The following is a 24,135-nucleotide window of genomic DNA, read 5'->3' as shown; positions in this document are numbered from 1 at the left end:
TGATCATACAATAAAAGATACAAACTGGATGAATAAATACACAACTCACCCATCTCTCCCAAGAACAAACATGTCAGATAGAAAGCAAACTTTGCAGACGTCATCATGTCCAAGTTGTCGTGCTGAATGAAGGAATACTGATAGTTCTCCTCTCTTCAAAGACCAGACTGTGTTTGATTGGTCGGCCTGATATAACACTGTATGACAGATAGGAAACCCAATCACATGCTCAGTACCACCTATAGAGTCAAGTTTGTTTTTTGAGAACTTTTACATGGCTAGAAATATATTAAGAACCTCATACTGGCATTGGATTCAAAAATAAATGATCTGTATCAAATATAAACACCAGTACCAATGCACAATAGGAGTTCTCTCTCAACGTTATACAGTGATACAATGATATTTTCCCCAAGCTTTCTGTATTCTGTGTTGTATTGAAGAGACACATTTTTTTTAAGTTGTATAACCACCTTACAAACAACTACTTTCTTTCAGGGGTTTAAATATAGTTTTTAAATGGCTACCTTAAGAAATGTTACAGCTATGCAGAAACTCATAAGAACAGCATTTTCTGTTACTATTCTGTGAGCTAATCTAACTCATACTCTAAGTGTTTAGTATTTGATGCTGGTAATAACTCAGTTATTGTTTGTAGAGGCTAAAGGTGCATCTGTGTGAGAGTGCAAACCATTTCACGCCCTCCTAAAAACCACAATAAACGCTGCACTGACAAAGATACAATGCTACAGGACTAACAGTCTACATGATAGCAGCTCTTTGAGGCTGTGCTTTGAGCTACATGTTAACCTCAGCATGCTAACATGGTCATGTAACAACACTAGAAAGCTTGTGTTTAGCAGGTATAATGTTAATAATGCTCGCTACCTTAGTTAAGTGTGGTAGCACGATGACATTTGAGAACATCGGCAAGAAAAAAGTCCCTCAGACCAATGAGTGCCTGTATTCGAGTAGTTAGGTGTATAATGAACCCAGGTTTAGAGTTAGTATGACGTGTGGTTAAAAGCTTACCTGTTATGTACTCAGTGTCATAGTTCACATTTAACTTAACTAGGAATGGAGATGTGATAGTTGTCTTGAGTAATGAATCAAATCAGACAACGTAGAGTGGTTTCCTGGTAATGATAGCAGTATGAGCATAGCCTACCAGACGTTTTAAAAAGCATAAGTAATGACAAAGTTGGGTATTTCTAAAAATATATATATTTACAGACAGAGTCAATGCATCTGCCAGCAAGAGCCAACTCAAAAAAACCTTAAACCTTGCGATAAAATACATTTTGGGTGACAGGATTTCAGTCAGATAGTGCATAATCACAAGAAACTATAGGTGTAAATGCATCCAAGACAAACCAGATCCGGAGGTGGTCAGGAAGGTGCAGGGCATATGCACAGGTATACAGGGAATATCCACCTCTAGGCAGGGGGAGTTTCTGTATACCAGCAATGTATTGGTACACATCTTGCAGGTTAAGGCTGCAGGCGATCTCGCGATAATCCTTCCCGCGCAACGTAACAACAAATCCTCTAAATTAAACGAAAAAATACATTGTTTTCCACATACATAGTTTATTAGGCTTAAAATAACTACTTTTAAGGATAGGGGACCTTCATACTTACACTTATAACCATGTGGTTAAGGTTAGGAAACTATTGTGGTCATACTTTAAAAATGTTGACTGTGTTAAAGTCCAAAGTTTGGTCAACCCATCCATCCACCCAGACATCCTCCACATGTGGACTTAACCAGTCTGTAAAAAAGTCACCTTACTTCCTCCTTTGTGCATAGAGTAGAGGGCTAGAGAGCTTAACCTGTTGAACAGAACCATGAGGCACTAGCTCAAATAACGCTGTTGTTTTTCTTGGGAGGACAATCTCCAACATACAGTAAGTTGTTAAAAGTAATGTATTGGAAAATGTCAGCAAAATGTTCTTCTGTAAAGAAAATAGTAACTAAAGCTGTCAAATAAATGCAGTGGAGTAAAAAGTACAATATAATCAAAGAGCCACCACAATACATTACATTATATTTCTGTCAAACAAAGTCAGTTACGGGTGGCCAGTGGGGAGTCATCTAGGGGAGCAGGTGGCTGAGGGCTGATGAGGGGGTGAGGTTGAAGCCACAGTTGTATACCTACCGGCCTACCAAGCCACAACTACACCACTGCTACCAGCAAAAAGAGAATTCTCAGGCACAAACCTTCTAAAACAGTAACTTAACTGGCGATAGAGGTCAGACTTATGAAGTACTTAGGGCGTTTATAAAATAGGTATGATTGCTCCGTACCATGCCTGAGTATGATTGCCTCAGCTTTCACATAACTAATGTTGTTCTGTACACTTGTGTCTTCTTGACAGTAAACTACTAAAGTAACAGAAAGGAGTACACATTATGAAGTAAAGTGACGTAAGAAAACAATGCCAGGTGGAACTTCAGTCTCATTTTCATTTTTCAGTGGAATCAGTGTTGCAGTGTGCAAAATGGTGGAAAGCCACCTCATTAAGTGAATGATGATAACAAGAAATCATTAATGAATGGAGAATTAAAGATTTCTAAATTAAAGTTCACTTCTTTATGCACTACCCATGGGGCCACCAGACATTTAGAGGTAATGCTATTATGGATTGAACACATGCACACACACACACACACACACACACACACACACACACACACACACACACACACACACACACACTATAAGTGTTTCAAAGTCATATTTGGTTTATTTTATCTCTCATACAAAATGCACATAAATCATTTGGACGAAAATTTAGTATATGAGTCCAAGTCCAAGACATATTTTAATAATTCTCAAAGTCCATGAGTCACTTGTGCAACATCAATCAACCAAAAAGTACGACTGTGAAGATATCCTGCTTAAAACCCCAGAAAAAACGACAAAGAAAGTAGAGGGTCTCAAACGTTACCAAAGCACAGAGATTTTATCTTCATAATGTTACACCTCAAAAGACAGACACCATTTTATTCTCAAAGAAAGTACAGGTGTCACATTCAGCAGTTCTGCTGCTTCACTCTGGAGTACACACATTCATTCTGGGTGTTGTCTCTCTGTCTTCTTGATCTGTAGGCGGTGTTAACATTTAAAGCAGCATAATGGAGGTTGTCTGCTTCTTGGTGACCCTGATAAAAAAATATATATGTCAGCATAACAAGATACAGGATGATGATATGGTTCCACAAGATAAATATTTGTTAATTCACCTCTGCGTGTGCTGTGGATGGAGCAGATCTTGCTTGAGACTCTGAGAAACAAAGACATGAATTTTTTTGCAAAAGCCAAATTCAGTAAATGGTAAATGGTAAATAGACCTGTACTTGTATAGCGCCTTTCCAGTCTTCCGACCACTCAAAGCGCTTTTACACTACGTGCCACATTCACCCTTTCACACACATTCACACAGTGATGGCAAAGCCCAGTGAATACAAGCTTTCAGAAACAGTTCAGCACCACCTACCTGAAGCTTTGTAGCTGTTGTTCATCTTGTACATTGAGACAGTCAGTAAAACAACCAGGATGGTGGTGAATGCCAAAGCTCCACTCAAGAAATACACCAAGACAGAAGAGTCCACCTCATCTGTAGAGAGACAGACACCTGTTTTGACTAATCAAGTCAAATACACAATTTTACCTTAAGGTGCTCTTTTTACATTTTCACATCGTTGCTCAGATAAGCAAATACTTCCCTCAGAAAAACCTTTCAAAGGGTAAACTACCATCAACTTTTTACTACTCATCATATGAAACAACCTCAGCTATACAGTTACTTACCTAAAACGTCCAGCTTGGTCCCATTTCCAAACAGTATGTGTCCACATGAGGCAACAGCACAGTAGTAGGTCCCAGCATGAGAAAGATCCAGGCTCTGCATTGGCAAGTTGTACACACAGGTGTGTGTTTGTGTGTCGGGTTTCCTCTCACACTGATCATTCCTGCCTCCATGGGTGTAAATGAGTCCTGGATGAGATTCTTCAGAGGTTTTGAACCAGTAAACACTGTGTTCTCCATCACAGGTCCCAGTGTGTACTGTACAGTTCAGAGTCACAGAGCCTCCTGGCTGGATGGTCTCAGATGCTGACTGATGGACCGAAACTGGGATGTTCAAACCTGAACCCTTTATGCTGACAATAGTGCCCGCCCCAAACTCAAACAAAAATGAAGAACTGCTTACACAGTAGTAAGTAGCAGAGTCTGAAATTTGTACATCTGAAATTTTTAAGTGATTCTCACCAGCTTTAGTTTGCAGTGTGAAGCGTGGACTGTTTTTGAATTCATGATAAAAAGTGCCATTTTTATCATACATGTAGGTAATGGAGATACGCCTTGGCTTCTGTCCGAGAGTTTGCTTATACCAATGATACTTTGCAGCAAAATCCTCATAGAAACATTGTAAAGTCAAGTCGTCACCAACATTAGCTGATATAAAGCCACTCTCTTGACGCGCCACCGTGGACTTTTTCAGATTACTCATTTGAGCTGCAGTAAAATGGGAGACAAAGCAAAGACGGAATTCCTTTTATCTCACTGAAATGATTTCATAATCAGAAAAAAGCTGGCTGGACTGACTATAAATTAACTCACCCATTTCTCCCACGAACAGACATGTCAGATAGAAAACAAACTTTGGAGATGTCATCATGAAGAAATTGCCGTGTGGAATGAAAAGCACCTTGATAGATTTTCCACTCCTCACAGACTGGGCTGTGTCGAGTGGCCAACCAGACAACAATGATCACATGTTCAGTAACGCCTACAGTGTCAATTTTGTTCCGTAAGAAGCATCACATGGTGAAAGGTGTGTCAAGTCTCCTCACAGTGTCACTAAATCTAAAATCGTATCATCAAAATGAATGCCTTTTATACAAAAAGAAGATACAGTCGAAGAGTCAGAAACTTGTTCTTGTTATATGTGCTGTTGTGAAGAAACAAATGATGACATTAAATCGAAGAATAACGAAGAAAAAGAATATCACTTTCCATCTGCTTACTCTGAATGGCTAGTTTTATTTCTCACGCCACCCCAATACAGTTAAGGTAGTGACAGCTAAAGCTCCACTCAAGAAATACACAAGGGAGTCCGGAGAGTTCCCCTCATCTGTAGATAGCCAGACGTCGGGAGACATTACCAACCTTTTAGTAGAGCTAAACAAAGAGCTGATTTTTGAAATGTAAAATGTCCCACTCAGTTAGGTTAAAAAGTACACTTTCAATTAAATTCAAAAGTCAGCAATGATTTGAAACCTAAGATTGTCATTAACATTTAACCAGAATCACGATCTTTTCTTACCTTAACCAAAGTGCTGGAGTCTGGATGTGAACCCTGGACCACCACTTTGTATGTCCCCAGCCAGGTATTTGTTTTCACAACAACATAATTATGAATACATGTAGTAATATACAAACATATTTTCTAGGTAAAAGGGTTGAGTATCAATATTAGAAGTAGTATAATCAAATGTGAAGCGATAAGTACGCTTTTCTTGGGATGTTTAAATGGCATTTGGCTTTAGGAATATCTATGCACGGACAACACAGCCAACTCATTCATTTGAATTAACTCGGCCTATTGATGCAGTGGGGGTGCCAACATAGGGGTCTCTGGCAAAAAAGCTGAACCTGGTTCTTTTCCAGTAACGCAGCTCAACATCATCCAGCAAGGCACTACACTGGCCAATCTCATACATGCAAGCACACGTTCAAACTAGATTACTTACTGTTTGAGATGACATTAAATAGTTACCGCTGTGATAACTTGTTGTATCTAAGTTTAATACTCTCCCAGTATTAAAAATATGATAGAGTTGTGCAGTGTTTTTCTGCCCAGTAGGCCTTTAAATGCATTCATCTGTTAATCAAACGGGACCTCTTGGATTGTATTTCACTCATTGGTGTCTTAAACAACACACCCCCGCAAACACAGTCCCCTGTGTGGAGGTAACACAGCACTGTTTACAGCTTGACTGCCCGCTAAGATTGCAAACACCTCCACATCCTGCTGTAAACCACAAAGGCTGCTGCAGTGAAAGAGATACAAAATGGCTGCACGGTCAAAAGGTCTCAGTGAAATGACTGCTTCATTTCTGTGTTCATAGCAGAGACAGAGCTAATATCATAGTTAAACATTGTACTGAACTAAATTTACCATGCTATTTAATTAAAGGCTCCTTCAGCTGAAAGAGTAAAGCCTTATTACCCTTGCCCTGCTTCTACACATTATTATTCCAACAAAATAGTCCACTAAGACCTGATCAGCTGGCTTGTTTTGACAATACTGCGATAAAAAATAGCTGGAACTCAAGGTGATGAGTGCAGAATTTCTCAGACCTTTATGGAAATCCTCTTGTTTGCAGCCTTACTCATAGATAACTAGATGAGACAACTGATGTCAGTTTCATCTCTTTACGTTGACTCCTGCATTGTTAAAGCCTAGCTTAGCTTAAATTCTGAAAGTAAGGAGAAACAGCAGACTTCACAAATAGTGTAAGTCTTCTAACAACCCTGTGTAACATGTCAGTTCATGGTTCTGTCATCTTAACTCTCAGGCTAGTGACCCATACCCCCAAGAGTCAGCTGGATCAATGTTAGTTCTCAAAGCTGGCAAACCCAACAATGTTTGGTCATAACTCAACAAGTGATACAGTATTTATGAAATAATTCACACAAATGTTTAATGTGATACAACAATAAAGTGATGGTGTTTGTTACCCAAAAGGTCAAAGGTCAACTTCACTGTGACATCATAATGTCTGCGAAAAACACTTTTTTGGCCATTATTCAACACCAGAACTCGGGAACAGAAGGGGAGGTTGACCATATTTCACAGTTGAACAGTGAATTATTGACATTTTTGACTCAGAGGTCAAAGGTCACAAAATAGGTTTGTAGCCATGATTTAAGAATGGATTGGGCGGTCCAAGATTTCATACACATTGACTGAGACATCACCATGAGTAAACAATAACTAGCATAGTACAGGCTTTTATTTTTCCATCTCATCCATTCTGTCCTTCACTTACTGCCTCATTCTGAGCGTCACGTGACAGCAAACAACCTATTGGAGCACGCCTAACTAATAGTGTTCCTGAGAGGGGGGGGGGTGAGTATCACCTACAGCTTATAGAAAGATGTGAAGATATAAAAACCAAAGATAGCCGTTGTAAATATACCTGTAGCCAGCCCAATGGAAGCTGTTACAAGATTCTTTCATCAGCTGGGTTGTAGTAACATGTAGAAAAACAAAATGACTAGAGGTAGATACAACAGCTAGAGTATAGTGCTAGTGGAAAAATGGCCCCTTTGTCAGCACATAAAAAACCACATCAGACAGCTGTACTGTCAAAAGCTTCTTTTAGTAGTCAAAAGCAACACACTTTACATTCATTATACAGTATGTGTGTAAACTTCCTGTTTTAAGAAAATCCAGTTCTACTGCCTGACACCGGAGTACACACATTCATCCTTGGTGTGGTTCCTCTGTCTTCTTGGTCTGTTAGGATGGTTGACACTTAAAGCAGCATAATGGAGGTTGTCTGCATCTTGGTTACCCTGGAAACAAAAATTTAATAAGGAATCACAATAGAACAAAATCCAGGAAACAGCTAACTGGACTGTTAAATGTGTCTGGATGTTAAATTAAAATGTATTTTACAGTAAATGGAAAACATTCACCTCTCCATTTGTTGTGGCAGAAGCTGAAACTCTTTGAGGCTCTGTTGGGAAATAGAGAAAGCTCTTTATTTATAAGCCGTCTTCAGTGAATACAAGCGATTTGGTAAAAACAGTACCAGTTACCTCTACACAGGCAGCTGCTTCTCCAGTTCATCTTGTACACTGAGACAGTCAGTAAAACAACCAGCAGGGTGGTGAATGCCAAAGCTCCACTCAAGAAATACACAAGAGAGTCGGGAGAGGTCTCCTCATCTGCGTATAGCCAGACATCAGGAGACAATACGAACCTTTAGTAGAGCTTAATTTTTGCAATGTAAAATGTCCCACTCAGTTCGGTCAAAAACCAACAAATCAAAGGGATAAGACTCAAGATTTTTGCTACTGGCTGATATATTGTTCATAGACTTTTTTAAACCCCCAAATATCATCATTGAAATGAACAATATTGATTTGGCTATACCTTATTAAAATTTGACGATTGATTGTGAGTTCTCTGCTAGAATGTTGCTGTACTTACCTTCAAAGTCCAGCTTGGTCCCGTCTCCAAACAGTATGTGTCCACATGAGGCAACAGCACAGTAGTAGGTCCCAGCATGAGAAAGATTCAGGCTCTGCATTGGCAAGTTGTACACACAGGTGTGTGTTTGGTTGTTGGGTTCCCTCTCACACTGATCATTCCTGCCTCCATGGGTGTAAATGAGTCCTGGATGAGATTCTTCAGAGGTTTTGAACCAGTAAACACTGTGTTCTCCATCACAGGTCCCAGTGTGTACTGTACAGTTCAGAGTCACAGAGCCTCCTGGCTGGATGCTCTCAGATGCTGACTGATGGACCGAAGCTGGGATGTTCAAACCTGAACCCTTTACACTGACAGTAACACCCTCTGCAAATTCAAACTTGTATGCATAGCAACTTATGCAGTAATAAGTAGCTGAGTCTGAAGTATGCAAATTTGAGATTGTCAAGTGATTTGTACCCTTTTTAGTTTCCAGCGTGAAGCGTGGATTGTTCTTGAATTCATCTGAAAAGGAGCCATTTTTATCATGTTTATAGTAGTTAGAGACAAGCCTTGGTTTCTGTCCCAGAGTTTGTTTGTACCAGAAAAACACTGCTGCAACATCACTTTGAAAGAAACATCGTAATGTCACGTTGTCGCCAACATTAGCTGATATAAAACCACTCTCTTGACGCACAGATGTGGACAATTTAACATCAGTTGTCAGAGCTGAATAGAAAAGAGAAAGGAACAAAATGAATGCAATGATAGCAGTTTATCATAGTGATTATACATTCTGATTATAATGACTAAACATTGACTATACACTTGAAAGGATACAAAAACATCAGCAAAATACCAAACTTACCTATTCTCCACAAGCAAAGACAAGTCAGATATAAAGCCAACTTCAAAGATGTCATCGTGACCAAAATGTCTTGATGAATGTGGAGATCCTCCATACGTTCTCTACTCTTACAGAGAGGACTGTGTTTGATTGGCTAACAAGAAGTGACACTGAATGTCCTATTTTGGAAACAGTGAACACATGTTCAGTGCCCCCACCATTGTCTACTTTGGCTCTCGAGTTAAGACACTTGGATAGAACCACAATATCACTTGCAATGTCGATGTTTAAAATCACTAAGAACAGAAATAATCTGGTGAAGTCTAGTACTGCTCAACCAAAGTCAGTCACTTTCATTAACCGACATCAGTAGCAGAAAAAGTTCAAACATGATATTCAGAGAGAAGTGAATTTACAAAGACAAAGACATAAAATGTATTGTCACTCATTTCCAGTCAGATTAGTGTATAAGACTAAAAAGTACTGAAATAAAAGACTTGGTGGCTGAAATAAGATGAAGAGTCTTACTCTGGGATAAAGTTTGTCGTCAGGGGCAACTGAGAAAAAGTAAGACTCAACTCTGTACTTTCTTTGTTGTTGGAAATGAACCAGGATTGGTACAATAAACTGTCTGCCATCCCCCACCCTTCCACTTTTACTTTACAATGTATTAATTTAATATAAATTACATAATTTCTCTTGTCCTGCCCCCAACAATTCACAAGCAGAAAGATTTCTCACTCTTTACTGAACAAAGTAAGGTGTTTGCATTGCAAAGTTAGCACATATTTCAGTTAATAGGTTATTCTTCCTGTGTTTAAGCTCTGCTGTGACCAAAGTTTCCACACCCCACCTTCACCACAGGAGTGAGAAAGGTGAATGCCAATTGTTGTAGTTGCATGTTAGCAAGCCAATAGTTGTTTAAACATTTCACTCACAACAAATGTGTACCTCATGGTGGCGCAAGATGGGGAATCACCAAAGTCAGTAGGATTCAGCCTCTGAGGACTATGAATGTCTGCAAGAAATTTGGTGCCATTTCATCCTGGGGATTTTGAGTTATTTCACAGAATAAGTGTAAACTTTGACCTGCTAAGGGCCATACAGGAAGAGTCAGGGGACCACTAGTGTTCATCCTCTAGGCACCATGGATATATGTATCAAAATACCTAGAAATCAATCTGAATCAATCTAATACTTGTCAAGACATGAAACATAAAGCCGAAACTGTCAACCTCATGGCAGCGCTATAAGAAAAGTCAGGGGAAAGTCAGTAGTCAGAGTCAGTGGAATCATCCGTCTGGATCAAAGAGGTGGACCAGCACACCAACCGACAATGATAACCTTAGAGCCATGTCTCTAGACTTGTCAAAAATAATACTTTATTTGCAGTAGTTAGTGTTGTTGCAGCAAGTTGCTAATGGTGCTGGCATTGCTTGGGAATGTAAATTGTTTCAGCTGCTTCTCCCATGCATAGGTGTGGTGGCCACTGTTTGGTTGGTCTGCCAGGCAAAAAGATGAGATTACTGTGGGAGGACATATTGAGCAGTAAAGCGCCCCTCCCTAAGCAAGGCTGGTCTTGAGGGTTTTAAAATGACATTTGCACTCTAAATTTTGCAGACAAACACAATGTATTGATTGACTACATATACATTAATGTTACAGAGTTACTTATACTACCAGTTATTATTTTATAAAACCCAGTTTTAGCCTCTTGACATTCATTTATTGATATGATCTTCTTAAATAGTCTGGGCATTAGAGTTATACTGTGTGACTGCTGTGCATGAAGACACTGCAGAGACTTCCTGTTTGAAACCACAAAGACACAGAGAGCAAAGGGTCGTAGAAAAGCACATGACCAAGTATACTGAGAGCTAATCTTTGACTGACAACCACACAGAAGCTAAAAGAGATACTTAATGACAATAACCATCCTGCATAGACATTTAGGAAAGGCCTAAATATAATGAAGGCGGACACTCACTATCTGACAGACTGGCTCCAGCCATGTTAAAAATGTATATTCAGATATCACATGGTCACTGGTATGTTGCCACCCTGCTATGAGAAGGCTGGTCCTGCTGAGTCACACCCGTATCGATAATGTTTGCAAAAGCTTGCTCTTAAATTTCAGAAGGTATAGTACGTGAAAAGCCTTTGAAATGTGTTCATGCTTGCTACCTTATTGTTGCTGAGTTTTATTTGCCTTTGAAGTAACCACTGAGAAGAACCCAGTAACGTTTCAACAGAGGTTTACTTTCTGTTATGTTTGGCCTTCTCACATTCTCTCGTGCACTTCCTCTAGCTCTTTCTTTGTCATTTTTATAAAAGTTATTCCCAACTGAACCAAAAAAACAAAAAAAATCACATCAACTCATCTATGACCATGAAATGAGACATGACTACGACGACGTGTCTCCCAGTCAGAGAGGGGTATTAAACAGATGGGTGTGGCCAGTTTCTGTGCTAGTGTACACAATGATGAAGTGTCATTCTTTCAACCATGCAGCACTTACAGACATCCTTCTCCAACCTGGGTACTGATATTGCAATCTTCCAGTGCGGTCTCTAGCACCTGAGCCCACAGGCACCACATAGATAAGCTGTGTGTGCTGTGTTTTTATGCTGTAAACTACTGCTAAAGTGACAGTAGACCAATTGAACTTTGCTGTATCAAGGAAGCTTGGTTTCTTGCAATGTTTTATTAGTTTATGGAAAAGAAAAACTTTACATTCAGTATACTGAGGTGAAATCTGACAGCAATGTTCCTAGTTTAGAAATAAATCACATTATTTAGTTTGATAGACACATTCTTCTTACGCGGAAGTAAAGTACAAATGAAATATCTCCAGCTCCTACTGCCTTACTCCGGAGTACACACATTCACTTTGCACGTCATTCCTCAGTCTCGTTGATCTGTTGACCTTGTGTGCCTTCAAAGCAGCGTAATGGAGGTTGTCTGAATCGCTGGAATCCTGGGAATAAAATAAAATTTTAACGTTTAATCACCATATACATATACATCGCTTGTCTTATATATATTGTACACACCAACACCTATACAATATCGATTGACATTGATCACATGGACATAACAGAACTTAGAAAATAGTATCTCTGTGCTTTGAAAGAGGCCATTTGCACCACAGGAACAAAACCACACATAACATGTAGCTCATGTTGACATACTTACATACTATTTCAATGATATATATCCAAAAGGTTCAGGTTTGAAATTCAAGGCAGAACCTAGAACCAAAGACTACAGTTTCCTAAAAGTTTAAGTTATGGGTCGGTAAATTCCTGTGAATCTAACAGCTACAGTATGTAGTATGTATGTCAGAGATATGAATTGCATTCATGGGCACAGGTGTCACTTTTTTCATCCCCAATACTTTGTTGTTGTGTTGTAATATATATTATATTACAGCACATTATAGAGATGCTATAATTCAAAAATACTCACCGCTGCATTTGGAGTCGAGGCAGCTGAAGATCTTGAGTCTGGTTAAGAAAACAACAAAAGAAAAGCCTTCAAAATTCACTAAAGCTGGTGGTGAGAAGACCAATTCTTTAAACATTTGGATTTTATAAGTATTATACCACTCAGAAGTGATGGAAAACAAACCACAACAGCATAAATGAAAACTAAAGACCCACACTAAAACCAACCATAATTGTATTTAACAGTGTAAAACCTCCATCAACTTATGCCCTTGTTAGTAAATTGTTATGTTGAATGGCTCAGTTTTTCATAAACTGAGGGCAGAACATGTTAAATTGTATTTTGTACGTTGCTGATGACATTTGCAACTAATAAACCATGGAATATAGAAATATTCCCAAGTTGTGTGCAAGTAATCAGCACAGTGAAATATGCTGATTTCTGACACTCTTGTCTTGATTGACAATTCAGCTTAAAATAGTTTCTCCCCCAGTATTAAGTACATAAAGTTAGCCTACCTTTACACTGGCAGCTGGTTCTGTTGTTCATTGTATACGCTGCATACGCCAGTAAAACAACCAGGGTGGTGGTGAATGCCAAAGCTCCAGTCAAGAAATACACCAAAGAGTGCACCTTATCTGCAGATACAGATGATAGGACAAATTACAGAGCTGTGGAATACGGAGCAAGTAGTAATCATTACTAATATATATATGATATAATGTTACTTACGCTTTACGTCCAACTTTTTATCCTCTCCAAACAGTATGTGTCCACATGAGGCAACAGCACAGTAGGTCCCAGCATGAGAAAGATTCAGGCTCTGCATTGGCAAGTTGTACACACAGGTGTGTGTTTGGTTGTTGGGTTTCCTCTCACACTGATCATTGCTGACTCCATGGGTGTAAATGAGTCCTGGATGAGATTCTTTAGAGGTTTTGAACCAGTAAACACTGTGTTCTCCATCACAGGTCCCAGTGTGTACTGTACAGTTCAGAGTCTCAGAGCGTCCTGGCTGGATGGTCTCAGATGCTGACTGATGGACTGAAGCTGGGATCTTCAAACCTGAACCCTCTACACTGACAGTAACACCCTCTGCAAATTCTAAGTCATATGCATAGCAACCTGCGCAGTAGTAAGTTGCTGAGTCTGAAATGTGTAAATTGGAGATTATTAAGTGATAATTTCCGTTTCCTGTTTCTAGTGAGAAGCGAGAATTGTTCTTGAATTCATTTAGAAAGGTGCCACTTATTTCATGTTTATAGTAGGTAGAGACAAGCCTTGGATTCTGTCCCAGAGTTTGCTTATACCAGTAAAACATCATAGCATCACCTTGATAGAAACATCGCATAATCACGTTTTCACCAACATTAGCTGATAAAAAACCACTATCTTGACGCACATATACGGGCGATTCCAGATTAGTCGTCTGCGCTGAGGACAAAAAAACAAAAATCGAGAAAGAACATGTTTAATGCAGTGATATAAATTGATCGTGATGTCTAAATTTAAAATGTGTAATCATATTAAATATTGAAGTTACAGCAGACAACTTACCTATTCTTCCCAAGAACAGATAAATCAGATACAGAGTAAACCTCAGAGCTGCCATCGTGCTCAAAATGCCGTGATGAATGAAATGAACGATGACACCTTCTCCACTCTTCAGAGAGAAGACTCCGTTTGATTGGCTAATGAGAGGTACCACCTAATATCCTGATTTGGAAGCAACGAACACATGATCAGTGCTGCATTGAATGCACTGCACTAAGAGAGACCTACAAGCTGAAAACAGGACTTCTGAGAGACGCCCCACTCATCTGGTTTCCAATTTTGCATTCAATACATGTCATCAGTCTTTCTGTGGGAAATGGCACTCAATTGCTAGAGATTGGATCAGCTGTAACCTAATATTATGTCCATATCACGTCACCAAATTAAATGATACATTTTTATTGTGGTTATTAGTGGCAGATGTAACAGCTATTATTATTATTATTATTATTATTATTATTATTATTATTATTATTATTATTATATATTCTATAGGGATGTTCATTGCCTCATCTGCTCCTTCCCAAACACACATCATGGCCACTGTTTGGTTGATTCAACAGTAATACGGATAATGAATAATATGGAATACCTCTGTGCTGGCTAAACTGTCTGTCAGGCAGAAATACTTGTACCAGGTTTCTGTGGGTGGACATGATAAGATGTTTAGGCTAACATCAACATGAGCACATTACTCCCTCATGGCTGGTCCTGAGGATTCCTGACATTGTTACCTGTGTTAAACTGCACACTGAGAACAGTTGAGTGCATATGCACTAATGTTAGAGTTACTATTTATTATTTTACCAGTTCAGGAAGACTCAACACTAATTTAGCTTTCAAAACTTTGATTGATCATAAACTTGTTATATAGTATCACTCAATGTTTGCAAATGAAATTAAAAGTTTGATTGCTCAAATGATTTCTTCTGATCTTAGAATAGTCTGGGCATTAGAGTTGTACCGTGTGGCTGCTGTGCATGAAAACACTGCAGAGGCTTCCTGTTTGAAACCACAAAGACAAAATGAGCAGAGGGGTCTAGAAAAGTACATGGCCAAAGTATTCTGAGAGCTAAAAAGAGCTTTACACCTTTGGGCTTGTGGTGATCAGCACACTTACAGTAAACAACCTGTGAAGAAGAACAGGCATTATCAATACGCTGAGGGTGGGTGCTCACTTTTGGACGAATTAGCTCGTGCCACATGCATCATCGCAGATATTTCTGAGCATGCTACCACGCCATATCGTATCAAACATACTGAAAGGTCGCAGTGCCATACTAATTGTGTCCCAATGACCGTGAGATAGTGTTGCTGAGAGTTTGATGTGCTTTTGATTTATTAAGTTACCACAAACAACACCCAAATAGTGTGTGTTGTGTGAAGGGGGAAACATTACACATGTACAGACTGTCAATGTTGAAGCTTTATATTCCGCTATCAAGTACCTGAGCCCACAGTCACCACAGACATCAGTTATGTGTGGTTGTGTGCTTGTACGTTGTTGACTACAAGTGTAGCGAGAGTGGAAATATGTCACCTCGATCAAAGAAACACAGCTTAACTGTAACTGAAGGAACTTGTTTAATTGGTGCTTTGCAAGGTAAATCTTTACATTCAGATTATGGAGGTAAAAAACTGACAAACTGACAAACACAAAAAAACAAATGAAAAACGTTCACTTTTACTGCCTGACCCTGGAGTACACACATTCATTCAGGCTGTTGTCTCTTTGTTTTCTTGATCTGTTGGCATTTTTGGTCCTTAAAGCAGCATAATGGAGGTTGTCTACATCCTGGTAACCCTGGGAATAAGATATAAATCATCCAATCACCTGCAGAGTATTTTTTGAAAGTGTCGGCCCTTTTCCAAACTGACTTTCCAGATGGTTCTATGTAATACACCATCTGGCACGGTTAGGTGCTGGTCTGGTCAGGTTATTCAGCCACTGCTATACAATCTATGCTGTGTTCTTGCTGTTCAATATGATGCAGTTATAGTAGCGCTTTAAAAATACTCACCTCTGCATTGGGAGCTGAGGATCTTGCTTGAGATACTGGTTTTGAAAAAAACAACAAAAGGCTTCTTCAATACTCATAATTCTTGTAAATATATCAGTGTTAATATACTTAATTATACCAATTTATTCAAGATACTTTAAATGTTAATTGTACCCACAGTTACTCAACTCCATTAATTCTTACCCGCTATCAATTTTAAGGAATGACAGTTTAGCCTACCTGTGCATTGGCAGTTGTTTGCAGTGTACAGTGTATGTGCTCTGTAAGCCAGGAAAACAAGCAGGATGATGCTGAATGCCAAAACTCCAGTCAAGAAATACACCAAGGCAAAAGAGTGCACCGCATCTGCAGATCATTAACATATGGAACATGAGGAGGCATTACATGTACTTTTTTTTTTTTCTGATTAGAAAGTATCCATCACTATTTAACAATATTTGTTTAAAGTTACTAACCTTCAAAGTCCAGCTTGGTCCCGTCTCCAAACAGTATGTGTCCACATGAGGCAACAGCACAGTAGTAGGTCCCAGCATGAGAAAGATCCAGGCTCTGCATTGACAAGTTGTAGACACAGGTGTGTGTTTGTGTGTCAGGTTCCCTCTCACACTGATCATTACTGCCTCCATGGGTGTAAATGAGGCCTGGATGAGATTCTTCAGAGGTTTTGAACCAGTAAACACTGTGTTCTCCATCACAGGTCCCAGTGTGTACTGTACAGTTCAGAGTCACAGAGCCTCCTGGCTGGATGGTCTCAGATGCTGACTGATGGACCGAAGCTGGGATCTTCAAACCTGAACCCTTTACACTGACAATAGCGCCATCAATAAATTCATACACATAGGAAAAGCCACTTATGCAGTAGTACGTAGCTGAGTCTGAAATTTGCACATCTGAGATCTTCAAGTGATTTTTACCAGTGGTAGTTTCCAGTTCAAGGCGTGGATCGTTCTTAAATTCACTATTCAAAGTGCCATTTTTGTCATGCTTATAGAATTTAGACATCAGCTGTGGTTTCTGTCCCGGAGTTTGTTTATACCAGTAAAACTTCACTGCCATGCCATCTTTATAGAAACATTCCAAAGTCACGTTTTCACCAACGCTAACAGATCGGAAATGTAGAGATGATGATAGTTTAGGAGCGATCATATCCGCTGAGGAGAAAATGGAGACCAAACAATTGCACAGTTCACTTTATACCATGACTGGAAGCATTCTCCTGTACAGCACTTTGGTCAACTTTGGTTGTTTTTAAAGTGCTTAACAAATAAAGTTGGATTGGATTGGATATTGTAACACCCAAAATGTATTGCAAAACATATGAAAAATATCGGAAGCAATCATTTTAAGAAAAAAAAGAGACAATGTACTTACAAAATGTAAAACTTACCCATTGTCCCCAAGAGCAGACATGTCACAAACAAAGCGAACATCGGAGGTGTCATTTTGTTGAGATTGCCGTGGTCGATTGAGAGAATCTCCACACATTCTCCACTTTTCAGTGTCAAGGCTGCATTTGATTGGCCAATCAGAAATGACTCTGAATGATCACATGATCTGTGCCGTCCTCAGTGTTCATTTTGGTATTTGAGAAAGAATTGTCATGGAATTCAAAACAGAATTTGGAGAGATTTTACCAGGTTGACAAATGCATTCTAAGGTTGATCTTAGGTCACCTACAATGTAACGCTGACCTCAGACCCCCTGACAGCATCACATTTATATGTTTTTGTTCATTTTCTAGAACTGGTATATATATTACAAAAACAATTTGTAGTGCCTCGCTAAAGTATTCCTCTTCACATCATTCATCATTATTGTACCTCAGACTGGACATTATATATATATTATATATTATAAACAAAATATTTTGAAACAATGATTATTTGGCAGCCATTTTGCACATTCCTGTGGCACAGTTTCTGATGTTTATTGTACTGAAGGAACATTTAGATTTATGATCTGTGTGTTCTGTTCAATGTGAACAGAACAGAACTTATTACTGGATTTGAGTATGAGTTGTGAATCTCTATGATACTGTATGTCCTCTTCCTCAAAAAGTTGTTGTAGCTCAAACTGGACATTATCATAATGGTGAGTTTCCTAAAAAGCACAGCTTCGGGTCAGGTTGGGCCACATGAGTTTTAGGAAAGTGAATTGTGAAAGCTAAACTGTTACTGATGAGTACAGCAACATTTTGATTGACTGAACTGAAAGCTTCACTTGATAAATCTGGACAGTTGGAGTTGTAGGTATGTAAAAATTCTTTCACCTCACATTGAAGTCTGGTCTGAAATTCTGAACCTAAGACATGTTGCTTGCTGCACAAAGCTATGTGAGCCTGGGTTTGCTGAGGTGCAAGACGCTGTGGCCTGGACGCTACATGCCGGTCTTCCTGTGTCAAGCTCTGCTAGGACTTTTGTTTCCACCAGTGGAAACTTACACTCTGTAGTTCACACCACCGTCACCACAGGAGTGAAAGGTAAACGGTAAGAGCCGGCTGTAGATTGAGAAGGTGCAACCTGTGCTTACGTTTTGAAATGGAAGATATTTATAGGTCGGAGGGGATTTTTATGAGCCTGCATTGTCTATATTTGTATCTAGTGTTATACTCTGGGTGCAGAGATGCTGATCCATGTGACTGTTACACACACAACATATTTTACATACAATACTGCACACACACATTGCACCAAAAATATTTTATTTTCTTTCAACATGTTGTATATTGTACATTTGCATGAAAAATGTAGTTTTCTTGCAAGTGATTGACAGCAAAGATAATTCATGAAAGTAGTTGAATGTAAAGGTAAAGTCCTACTTCACTCTACTAGTCTTTACTCTAGAGTATACACAAACATTCTCCACGCTCTCCTCTTGGCGGTGTCGTTCTCTGGTTCTGTTCAGACTCAGAGCAGCATAATGGAGAGCATCTGCGTCTTGGCTCTGCTAATGACAATACCACAATGGCAAATGATGTGAGAAAAAGAGGAAAACACGCTGCAGTTGTACATTTGGCTTCCATCATACAGTTGTTTAACCTACCGTGGTGTCAGAAGCTGCTGAACATGTCAGATGAGAAACTGTTCCTGCAAATCAAAATACATAAATGATCAGGCCAGGTCAATACAGAAAAATGGTTAACATACCTTTATTGTGAAAATCTTACCTTTGCAGACAGAGCATATCTTTTTTTTCAACTTGTACATGACTAAAGCCAAGACGAAGAGCAGAATAATGGAAACTGCCAATGCCACACTCAGACAATACACCAGGACACAGGGGCCTTTGGTAGAACCTTCTAGTCAAGAGAAAACATATCCTATTTTAGATATCTCTTTTTTGGATATACAATACATATGGTTTATTTTAAGGCTATTTTAACTTACGGAAACAGCAATCATGTGCAATATCAACTATAATCACCTACCTGCAATCTTCACTTTAGTTCCTTGTCCGAACACAATCTCCCCACAAGAGGCCAGAGCACAGTAGTACATCCCAGCATCGGAGGAGCTCACAGACTTTATAGCCAGGTTTAAAGTGCAATTTTCCATGTGAGAATCTTTCATACACTGTCCCGCATTGTGATACATGATTGCAGGCTGAGCCACACCATGTCTGAACCAGTACAGATTCTGCTCCCCTGCACATTTTTCAGCGTATACCGTACAGCTCAAATTCACAGAGTCTCCCCACCGAAGAGTCTCCAACGCTGGCTGATGGACAACAGCATGGATGTTGGACAGCGATGTTTTCACATGAAGGAAAGCTCCTTGTCCAAATTCAATTTCGTTGAATTCTAAAATCCCACAGTAATATGTTGCTGAATCCGACAGGAGAAGTTCTTTGATTACAAGATGGTTGATGCCCTCTCCTCTTCCCACTAAGACCTGAAACCTTCCTTTATACGTGGGGGAGATGGTAGCTTCTGTGCTGTGCTTCATCAAAGTTGATACAATGAGAGGTTTGCCTCCCAAGCTTTGCTGGTACCAAAAGAAGAAATTTACGGCATCATTCCGACAATAGCATTTTAAAGTCACAGTCTGCCCAACTTCAGCTGTTATAACCCCACTGTCCTGAGTAATACCTGAGGTCTTGTCAACAGCTGGCACCTGACCTGAAATTAATAATAAAAGATAAAGTCATATTTATTTTACTTTTAAAACGTATTTCCCTTTACTAAAATTGTATTCATGCCTGTAGAAACAATGAATAGATGTAAAATACTCACAGGTTTCACTGAGAAGCACAAGAAAAATGCAAAGTGGCATCATCCCTGAAGCTCTGCAGTCTGTATCCTGTGTGTTGACGGACGCACTCAACTCTTATAGGAGACGAAGGCTCTTTGTGATTGGCTAAGCTGACTTCTTTTGCATGAGAACAAATTGTAGTTCTGAATCTAAACCAGAGTATGCTCAGGTGATCAGAGGTGTAATTGGGTTGATTGAGTCTTTATGGTGACATTATTGATGTGGTACACTGGAGGACAGTAGGTGTGACAACATACCATGATGTATACTATGAAAAGGAAATTCTCTCAAGTCAATATTTGAATTGAGGGGTAGAGGTTGGTGCATGTCAGTGTTTTTTTTGTCAGTGTGGAAAAACATGGTTATTCAGTCATCACACAGGTTTGTTTAGATTTAGATGTGCTTTTTGGGGGGATGTAAACAGTTAAGTGGGTTAAAAAGGCAGTGTGTGGGAGAGATGCAGAAATCAGGTCAAGTGATTTAACCCATTTAAAGTACTTTAAAGTTAATGTTGATAACTTACAGTTAATAGCTGGGGTTACAGGTTGGTCTTTTCAGTGTGAATTTGTAATTCCCATCATGCCGGTGGTGCCCCTGGATGCGGCATTTGTTCCAATGGGACAGCATCCTATGCACACATCATCAGCAGTCTTAGAGGAAACTACAGATGAAGACTGACAACAGTGTTGCACAGAGGCATTGTTGCATGCTTACCTGAACACATCTCACTCCCAGACACAAACACACAATGTTGTTGAATGTTGTTTTGTTAAACTGACAAACAATGCTTACAATGGAAAATATAAAAGATTTGAAATGCAAACGTAATTGTTACTGTTATTGCATTAATAATCTTTTGGGGGGGCTACCACTCCCTGTGCTGATATTAGGTTGATGTTCTGCTGGGAAACCTTGGGTCCTGCCATTCATGCTGATGTTACTTTGACACTTACCACCTACCTAAGCAATGTTGCAGACCATGTACACCCGGTATTCCCTGATGGCAGTGGCCTCTTTCAGCAGGATAATGCACCGCGCCACAAAGCAAAAATGGTTCAGGAATAGTTTGAGGAACACAACAAGTTCAAGGTGTTGACTTGGCCTCCAAATTCCCCAGATCTCAATCCATTCGAGCATCTGTGGGATGTGCTGGACAAACAAGTCCGATCCATGGAGGCCCCAGCTCACAACGTACAGAGCTTAAAGGATCTGCTGCTAACGTGGTGGTGCCAGATACCATGGTTGCAAAATTGGGACCTACACAATATTAGGCAGGTGGTCATAATGTTATGGCTGTATATTCTATTCTATGTATATTCTATTCTACGCAGTAATGATTCTGAATGTGTTAGGACAACCAGCAAGGAGACTGAACATTTAGTTAATTCATTTCAACACATAACATTACAAAAGTCTCATTCAAAGCACAGGAATAATGATGAAAATAATGATGTATAACGTTAATATAACAAATCACCTGGTCTCCGTCGGTGACAGTTCACTCCCAACCCTGGTCACTGGAAGCCCGACTCCGTTGTCCACTTGCCCAACTCTGGTGCTCATTCTGGCACTACTCCCCAGCAGCAATCCCTGCCAGGTCCCCTGCCCCAGCCCTGAAAACCTCCTCCTCCCAAAGTGCTAGTGCTAGTGGTGTAGTGGTGCTAGTGCTATTAGTATGTCTTTAGACATACTAATTGAGAGCAGCAGTCATTGTAACAAAAATGCCGGTATTGTCATTTAAACCGTAGCTGGCTAGAGAGGGTTGAAGATTTTCTTTGCATAAGTGTAACATGGTTAAAAGAGTTTACTGTTAATATATGAATATAATTGTGTAGGAGCTTGGTTAGAGCGAGAAAAAAATTGGTCTGATTGTTGTAGGTATTTGTATCTGCTTCAATTTAAGTAAATGTAATCATTTTGTCTCATTACCTCAGCCTCGACCTTGCAAAGCCAATCATACCGTTAACTGTTGCAGTAGACCTTTACCCGTCAGAAGCAGGCTACTGCGTGTGACTCAAATATGTCTTTTGATGTTTGTGGTCTGTTTACATGCTTGAACAAAGCTGTGGTAAAAGCTCTACAGTTGTTGACTCAGTAGAGACGAACTGACCAACATTTCTCTCACTTGAACCCATACTTCCTGAGTCGTGCAAAGTGATGGTGGGACGGCCAAATGTTCGCTGTTTCTCAGACGAGTCAAAGCTGAGACGGAAAATAGATCCTCCCATTCTGCTTTCAAGAGAATGTGAGGCAGACAAACAGTGAAATGAGGAAGTATTGCTCTAAATGCTTCATTTAAATAACTGTGAATATCAAATAATGTATTGAGTACACGCAAACAACAAGGAACGGTTTTATAGAAAAGAATTGTTTACTGTGGTTTTGGCAGGTTGAGCTCATGGCTGCTTATCAAACTCCTCAATGTCATTTCAATGTCATCCGGGGCCAATCTGTCAATACTGTCACATTCTTGAGCTAAACTTCTAAAAAACGTGTGGGCGGAGGACGTTTTTCTGCTCAGGTCATCTGCTGATGAAGTTTAACTATAGAAGGTGCTCAACTATTAGTCAGTTCAGAAAACCCTGAGCTTTCTAGAGACACTACACACACTGCACAGTTGTCTAACTGATGAAAAGTAGCCTGTGCTGCTGCTTGACAAATATAGGAAGTCATTCAGAGCTGATATAACTGACTGGGTTCAATTTATCCATTTAGAACATACAAATAAGAAAAGGAAAATCTCATAATGGAATGAATTCTCATTACTTGATTGTTTCACATCCAAACCACTGATTTCAAACTCCTGTGCAACACATTCCATTATATCACTTTTTATTTTAAGTGTTTTAATTTAAAAAGACATTAAACATTTTAGATTGTGTTTCTCTTTTTATTCTTTTAAATGCATGCATCAGTAACAGGAACATGAAGGCAACCTTTAGCTAGAATTTAAAAAAACCCCTGCGGTTAGAGAGAGGCGAAAGTTAAGCCCGGCCCCAAGTGACCTCGTCATAGTGCTCCTCCTCCTCCTCTTCCTCCTCCTCTTCCTCCTCCTCCTTCTCCTCCTCCCTCTATATCTGCTGTGACAACTCTTTCAGTGATGTGATGATGTACTTTTCTGTTTATTTGATGCTAAAAGTGTGACTTTGTGTATCGTAAGCTGTTAGCAGACATATAAATGTGAAATATAGATACATGGGAATGAGAAGTGAAAGAGCAGAGGCGTTGTTGTGAGGCGATCAGAACAAACAAACAGCATCAAATAAAACCACATAGACATCCTGTCAGAGGGGAGGGCAGCGGGGGGTGGGGGGTGCAAAACCACCTTGTTGAGCTCTGTGCGAGCAAGCTTGACCAAAGCGGGAACTCAGAAGCGATACGTTGTTGTTTTTTTCTTTTCTTTTTAGTCCGTCGGCTGCAGGACTCGAAAACACTTCACTGTCGGAGTGTTTGAGAGAAACAAACAACCAACTTTTATTAATTCTCCACTCGTTTTTATTTTCTGACGAGGGGATATAGGATAAAATAAACACATCTGTGACAGTGAAAATGTAATATTTGCCAGAGTTGATCATAATACATGGTTAAGATGATTAAAGGCTGACTTCACTGAGGAAATATGGCTGCTAAAAATCTATAATGTTTGTTCTTTATGTATTTTGACCAAACTTATCTGCTGAAAACCACATTGTGTGCAATAAGCAATGTTGTCTCGGCACTGATGGTACTCCGAGGCTCTGAAAAAGAATAATGTCAGTCGACCACAACAATACCTCCGAACACATCGCTGTGTGGGTGGAACAAACA

The 24,135-nt window shown here is 39.6% G+C and overlaps 4 protein-coding genes and 1 long non-coding RNA gene across 10 annotated transcripts in view; 1 reads left to right on the top strand and 4 right to left on the bottom strand.

Annotated features, from left to right (window-relative positions):
* The window catches only part of LOC127349594 (uncharacterized), a 46,677-nt gene extending 46,494 nt beyond the window's left edge, over window positions 1-183 (bottom strand). The window contains exon 1 of the mRNA XM_051375460.1: window positions 50-183. Within this exon, the coding sequence (XP_051231420.1) occupies window positions 50-107 (58 nt within the window). The 5' untranslated portion in view covers window positions 108-183. The remainder of the gene's footprint in view (window positions 1-49) is intronic.
* Window positions 184-2,728: 2,545 nt separating this feature from the next.
* On the bottom strand, window positions 2,729-5,261 carry LOC127379329 (uncharacterized). Its single transcript, XM_051428786.1, has 5 exons — window positions 4,626-5,261; window positions 3,816-4,520; window positions 3,502-3,621; window positions 3,248-3,288; window positions 2,729-3,166 (listed from the first exon to the last, which is right to left on the bottom strand). The coding sequence occupies exons 1-5, from the start codon at window positions 4,681-4,683 to the stop codon at window positions 3,038-3,040; spliced, it is 1,053 nt and encodes a 350-aa protein (XP_051284746.1). The 5' UTR covers window positions 4,684-5,261; the 3' UTR covers window positions 2,729-3,037.
* Window positions 3,833-16,870, top strand: LOC127379337 (uncharacterized). Its single transcript, XR_007888289.1, has 3 exons — window positions 3,833-3,934; window positions 8,349-8,471; window positions 16,776-16,870. It is a non-coding gene; the product is annotated as an uncharacterized LOC127379337 (long non-coding RNA).
* LOC127379323 (immunoglobulin kappa light chain) lies at window positions 7,375-17,530 on the bottom strand. 4 transcript variants are annotated; one of them, XM_051428777.1, is made up of 6 exons: window positions 17,466-17,530; window positions 16,653-17,229; window positions 8,230-8,348; window positions 7,836-7,964; window positions 7,713-7,753; window positions 7,375-7,589 (listed from the first exon to the last, which is right to left on the bottom strand). In XM_051428777.1, exons 1-6 carry the CDS (start codon window positions 17,518-17,520, stop codon window positions 7,470-7,472), a joined length of 1,041 nt encoding a protein of 346 aa, XP_051284737.1. In that variant the 5' UTR covers window positions 17,521-17,530; the 3' UTR covers window positions 7,375-7,469. The 4 variants fall into 4 exon arrangements, with proteins under 4 accessions (XP_051284737.1, XP_051284736.1, XP_051284738.1 ...); XM_051428776.1 differs by lacking the exons at window positions 16,653-17,229; window positions 17,466-17,530 and adding an exon at window positions 9,077-9,225 and having other exon boundaries at window positions 8,230-8,937; XM_051428778.1 differs by lacking the exons at window positions 7,375-7,589; window positions 7,713-7,753; window positions 7,836-7,964; ... (1 more) ...; window positions 16,653-17,229; window positions 17,466-17,530 and adding exons at window positions 11,742-12,033; window positions 12,525-12,562; window positions 13,022-13,141; window positions 13,236-13,937; window positions 14,061-14,475.
* A 1,232-nt stretch (window positions 17,531-18,762) lies between these two features.
* On the bottom strand, window positions 18,763-22,240 carry LOC127379371 (uncharacterized). Of its 3 annotated transcripts, XM_051428868.1 has the most exons (7): window positions 21,806-22,237; window positions 20,852-20,956; window positions 20,310-20,730; window positions 19,506-20,195; window positions 19,245-19,376; window positions 19,121-19,164; window positions 18,763-19,024 (listed from the first exon to the last, which is right to left on the bottom strand). In XM_051428868.1, the coding sequence occupies exons 3-7, from the start codon at window positions 20,350-20,352 to the stop codon at window positions 18,893-18,895; spliced, it is 1,041 nt and encodes a 346-aa protein (XP_051284828.1). In that variant the 5' UTR covers window positions 20,353-20,730; window positions 20,852-20,956; window positions 21,806-22,237; the 3' UTR covers window positions 18,763-18,892. The 3 variants fall into 3 exon arrangements, with proteins under 3 accessions (XP_051284828.1, XP_051284830.1, XP_051284829.1); XM_051428870.1 differs by having other exon boundaries at window positions 19,245-19,373; window positions 20,310-20,956; window positions 21,806-22,240; XM_051428869.1 differs by having other exon boundaries at window positions 18,763-19,021; window positions 20,310-20,956; window positions 21,806-22,234.
* Window positions 22,241-24,135: the final 1,895 nt, after the last annotated feature.

This window comes from Dicentrarchus labrax, unplaced genomic scaffold (assembly GCF_905237075.1).
Source record: "Dicentrarchus labrax unplaced genomic scaffold, dlabrax2021, whole genome shotgun sequence".
Lineage (NCBI taxonomy): Eukaryota > Metazoa > Chordata > Actinopteri > Moronidae > Dicentrarchus > Dicentrarchus labrax.
Note: the sequence above shows the minus strand (reverse complement) of the source record. Positions and strands in the feature narration are given on the sequence as shown.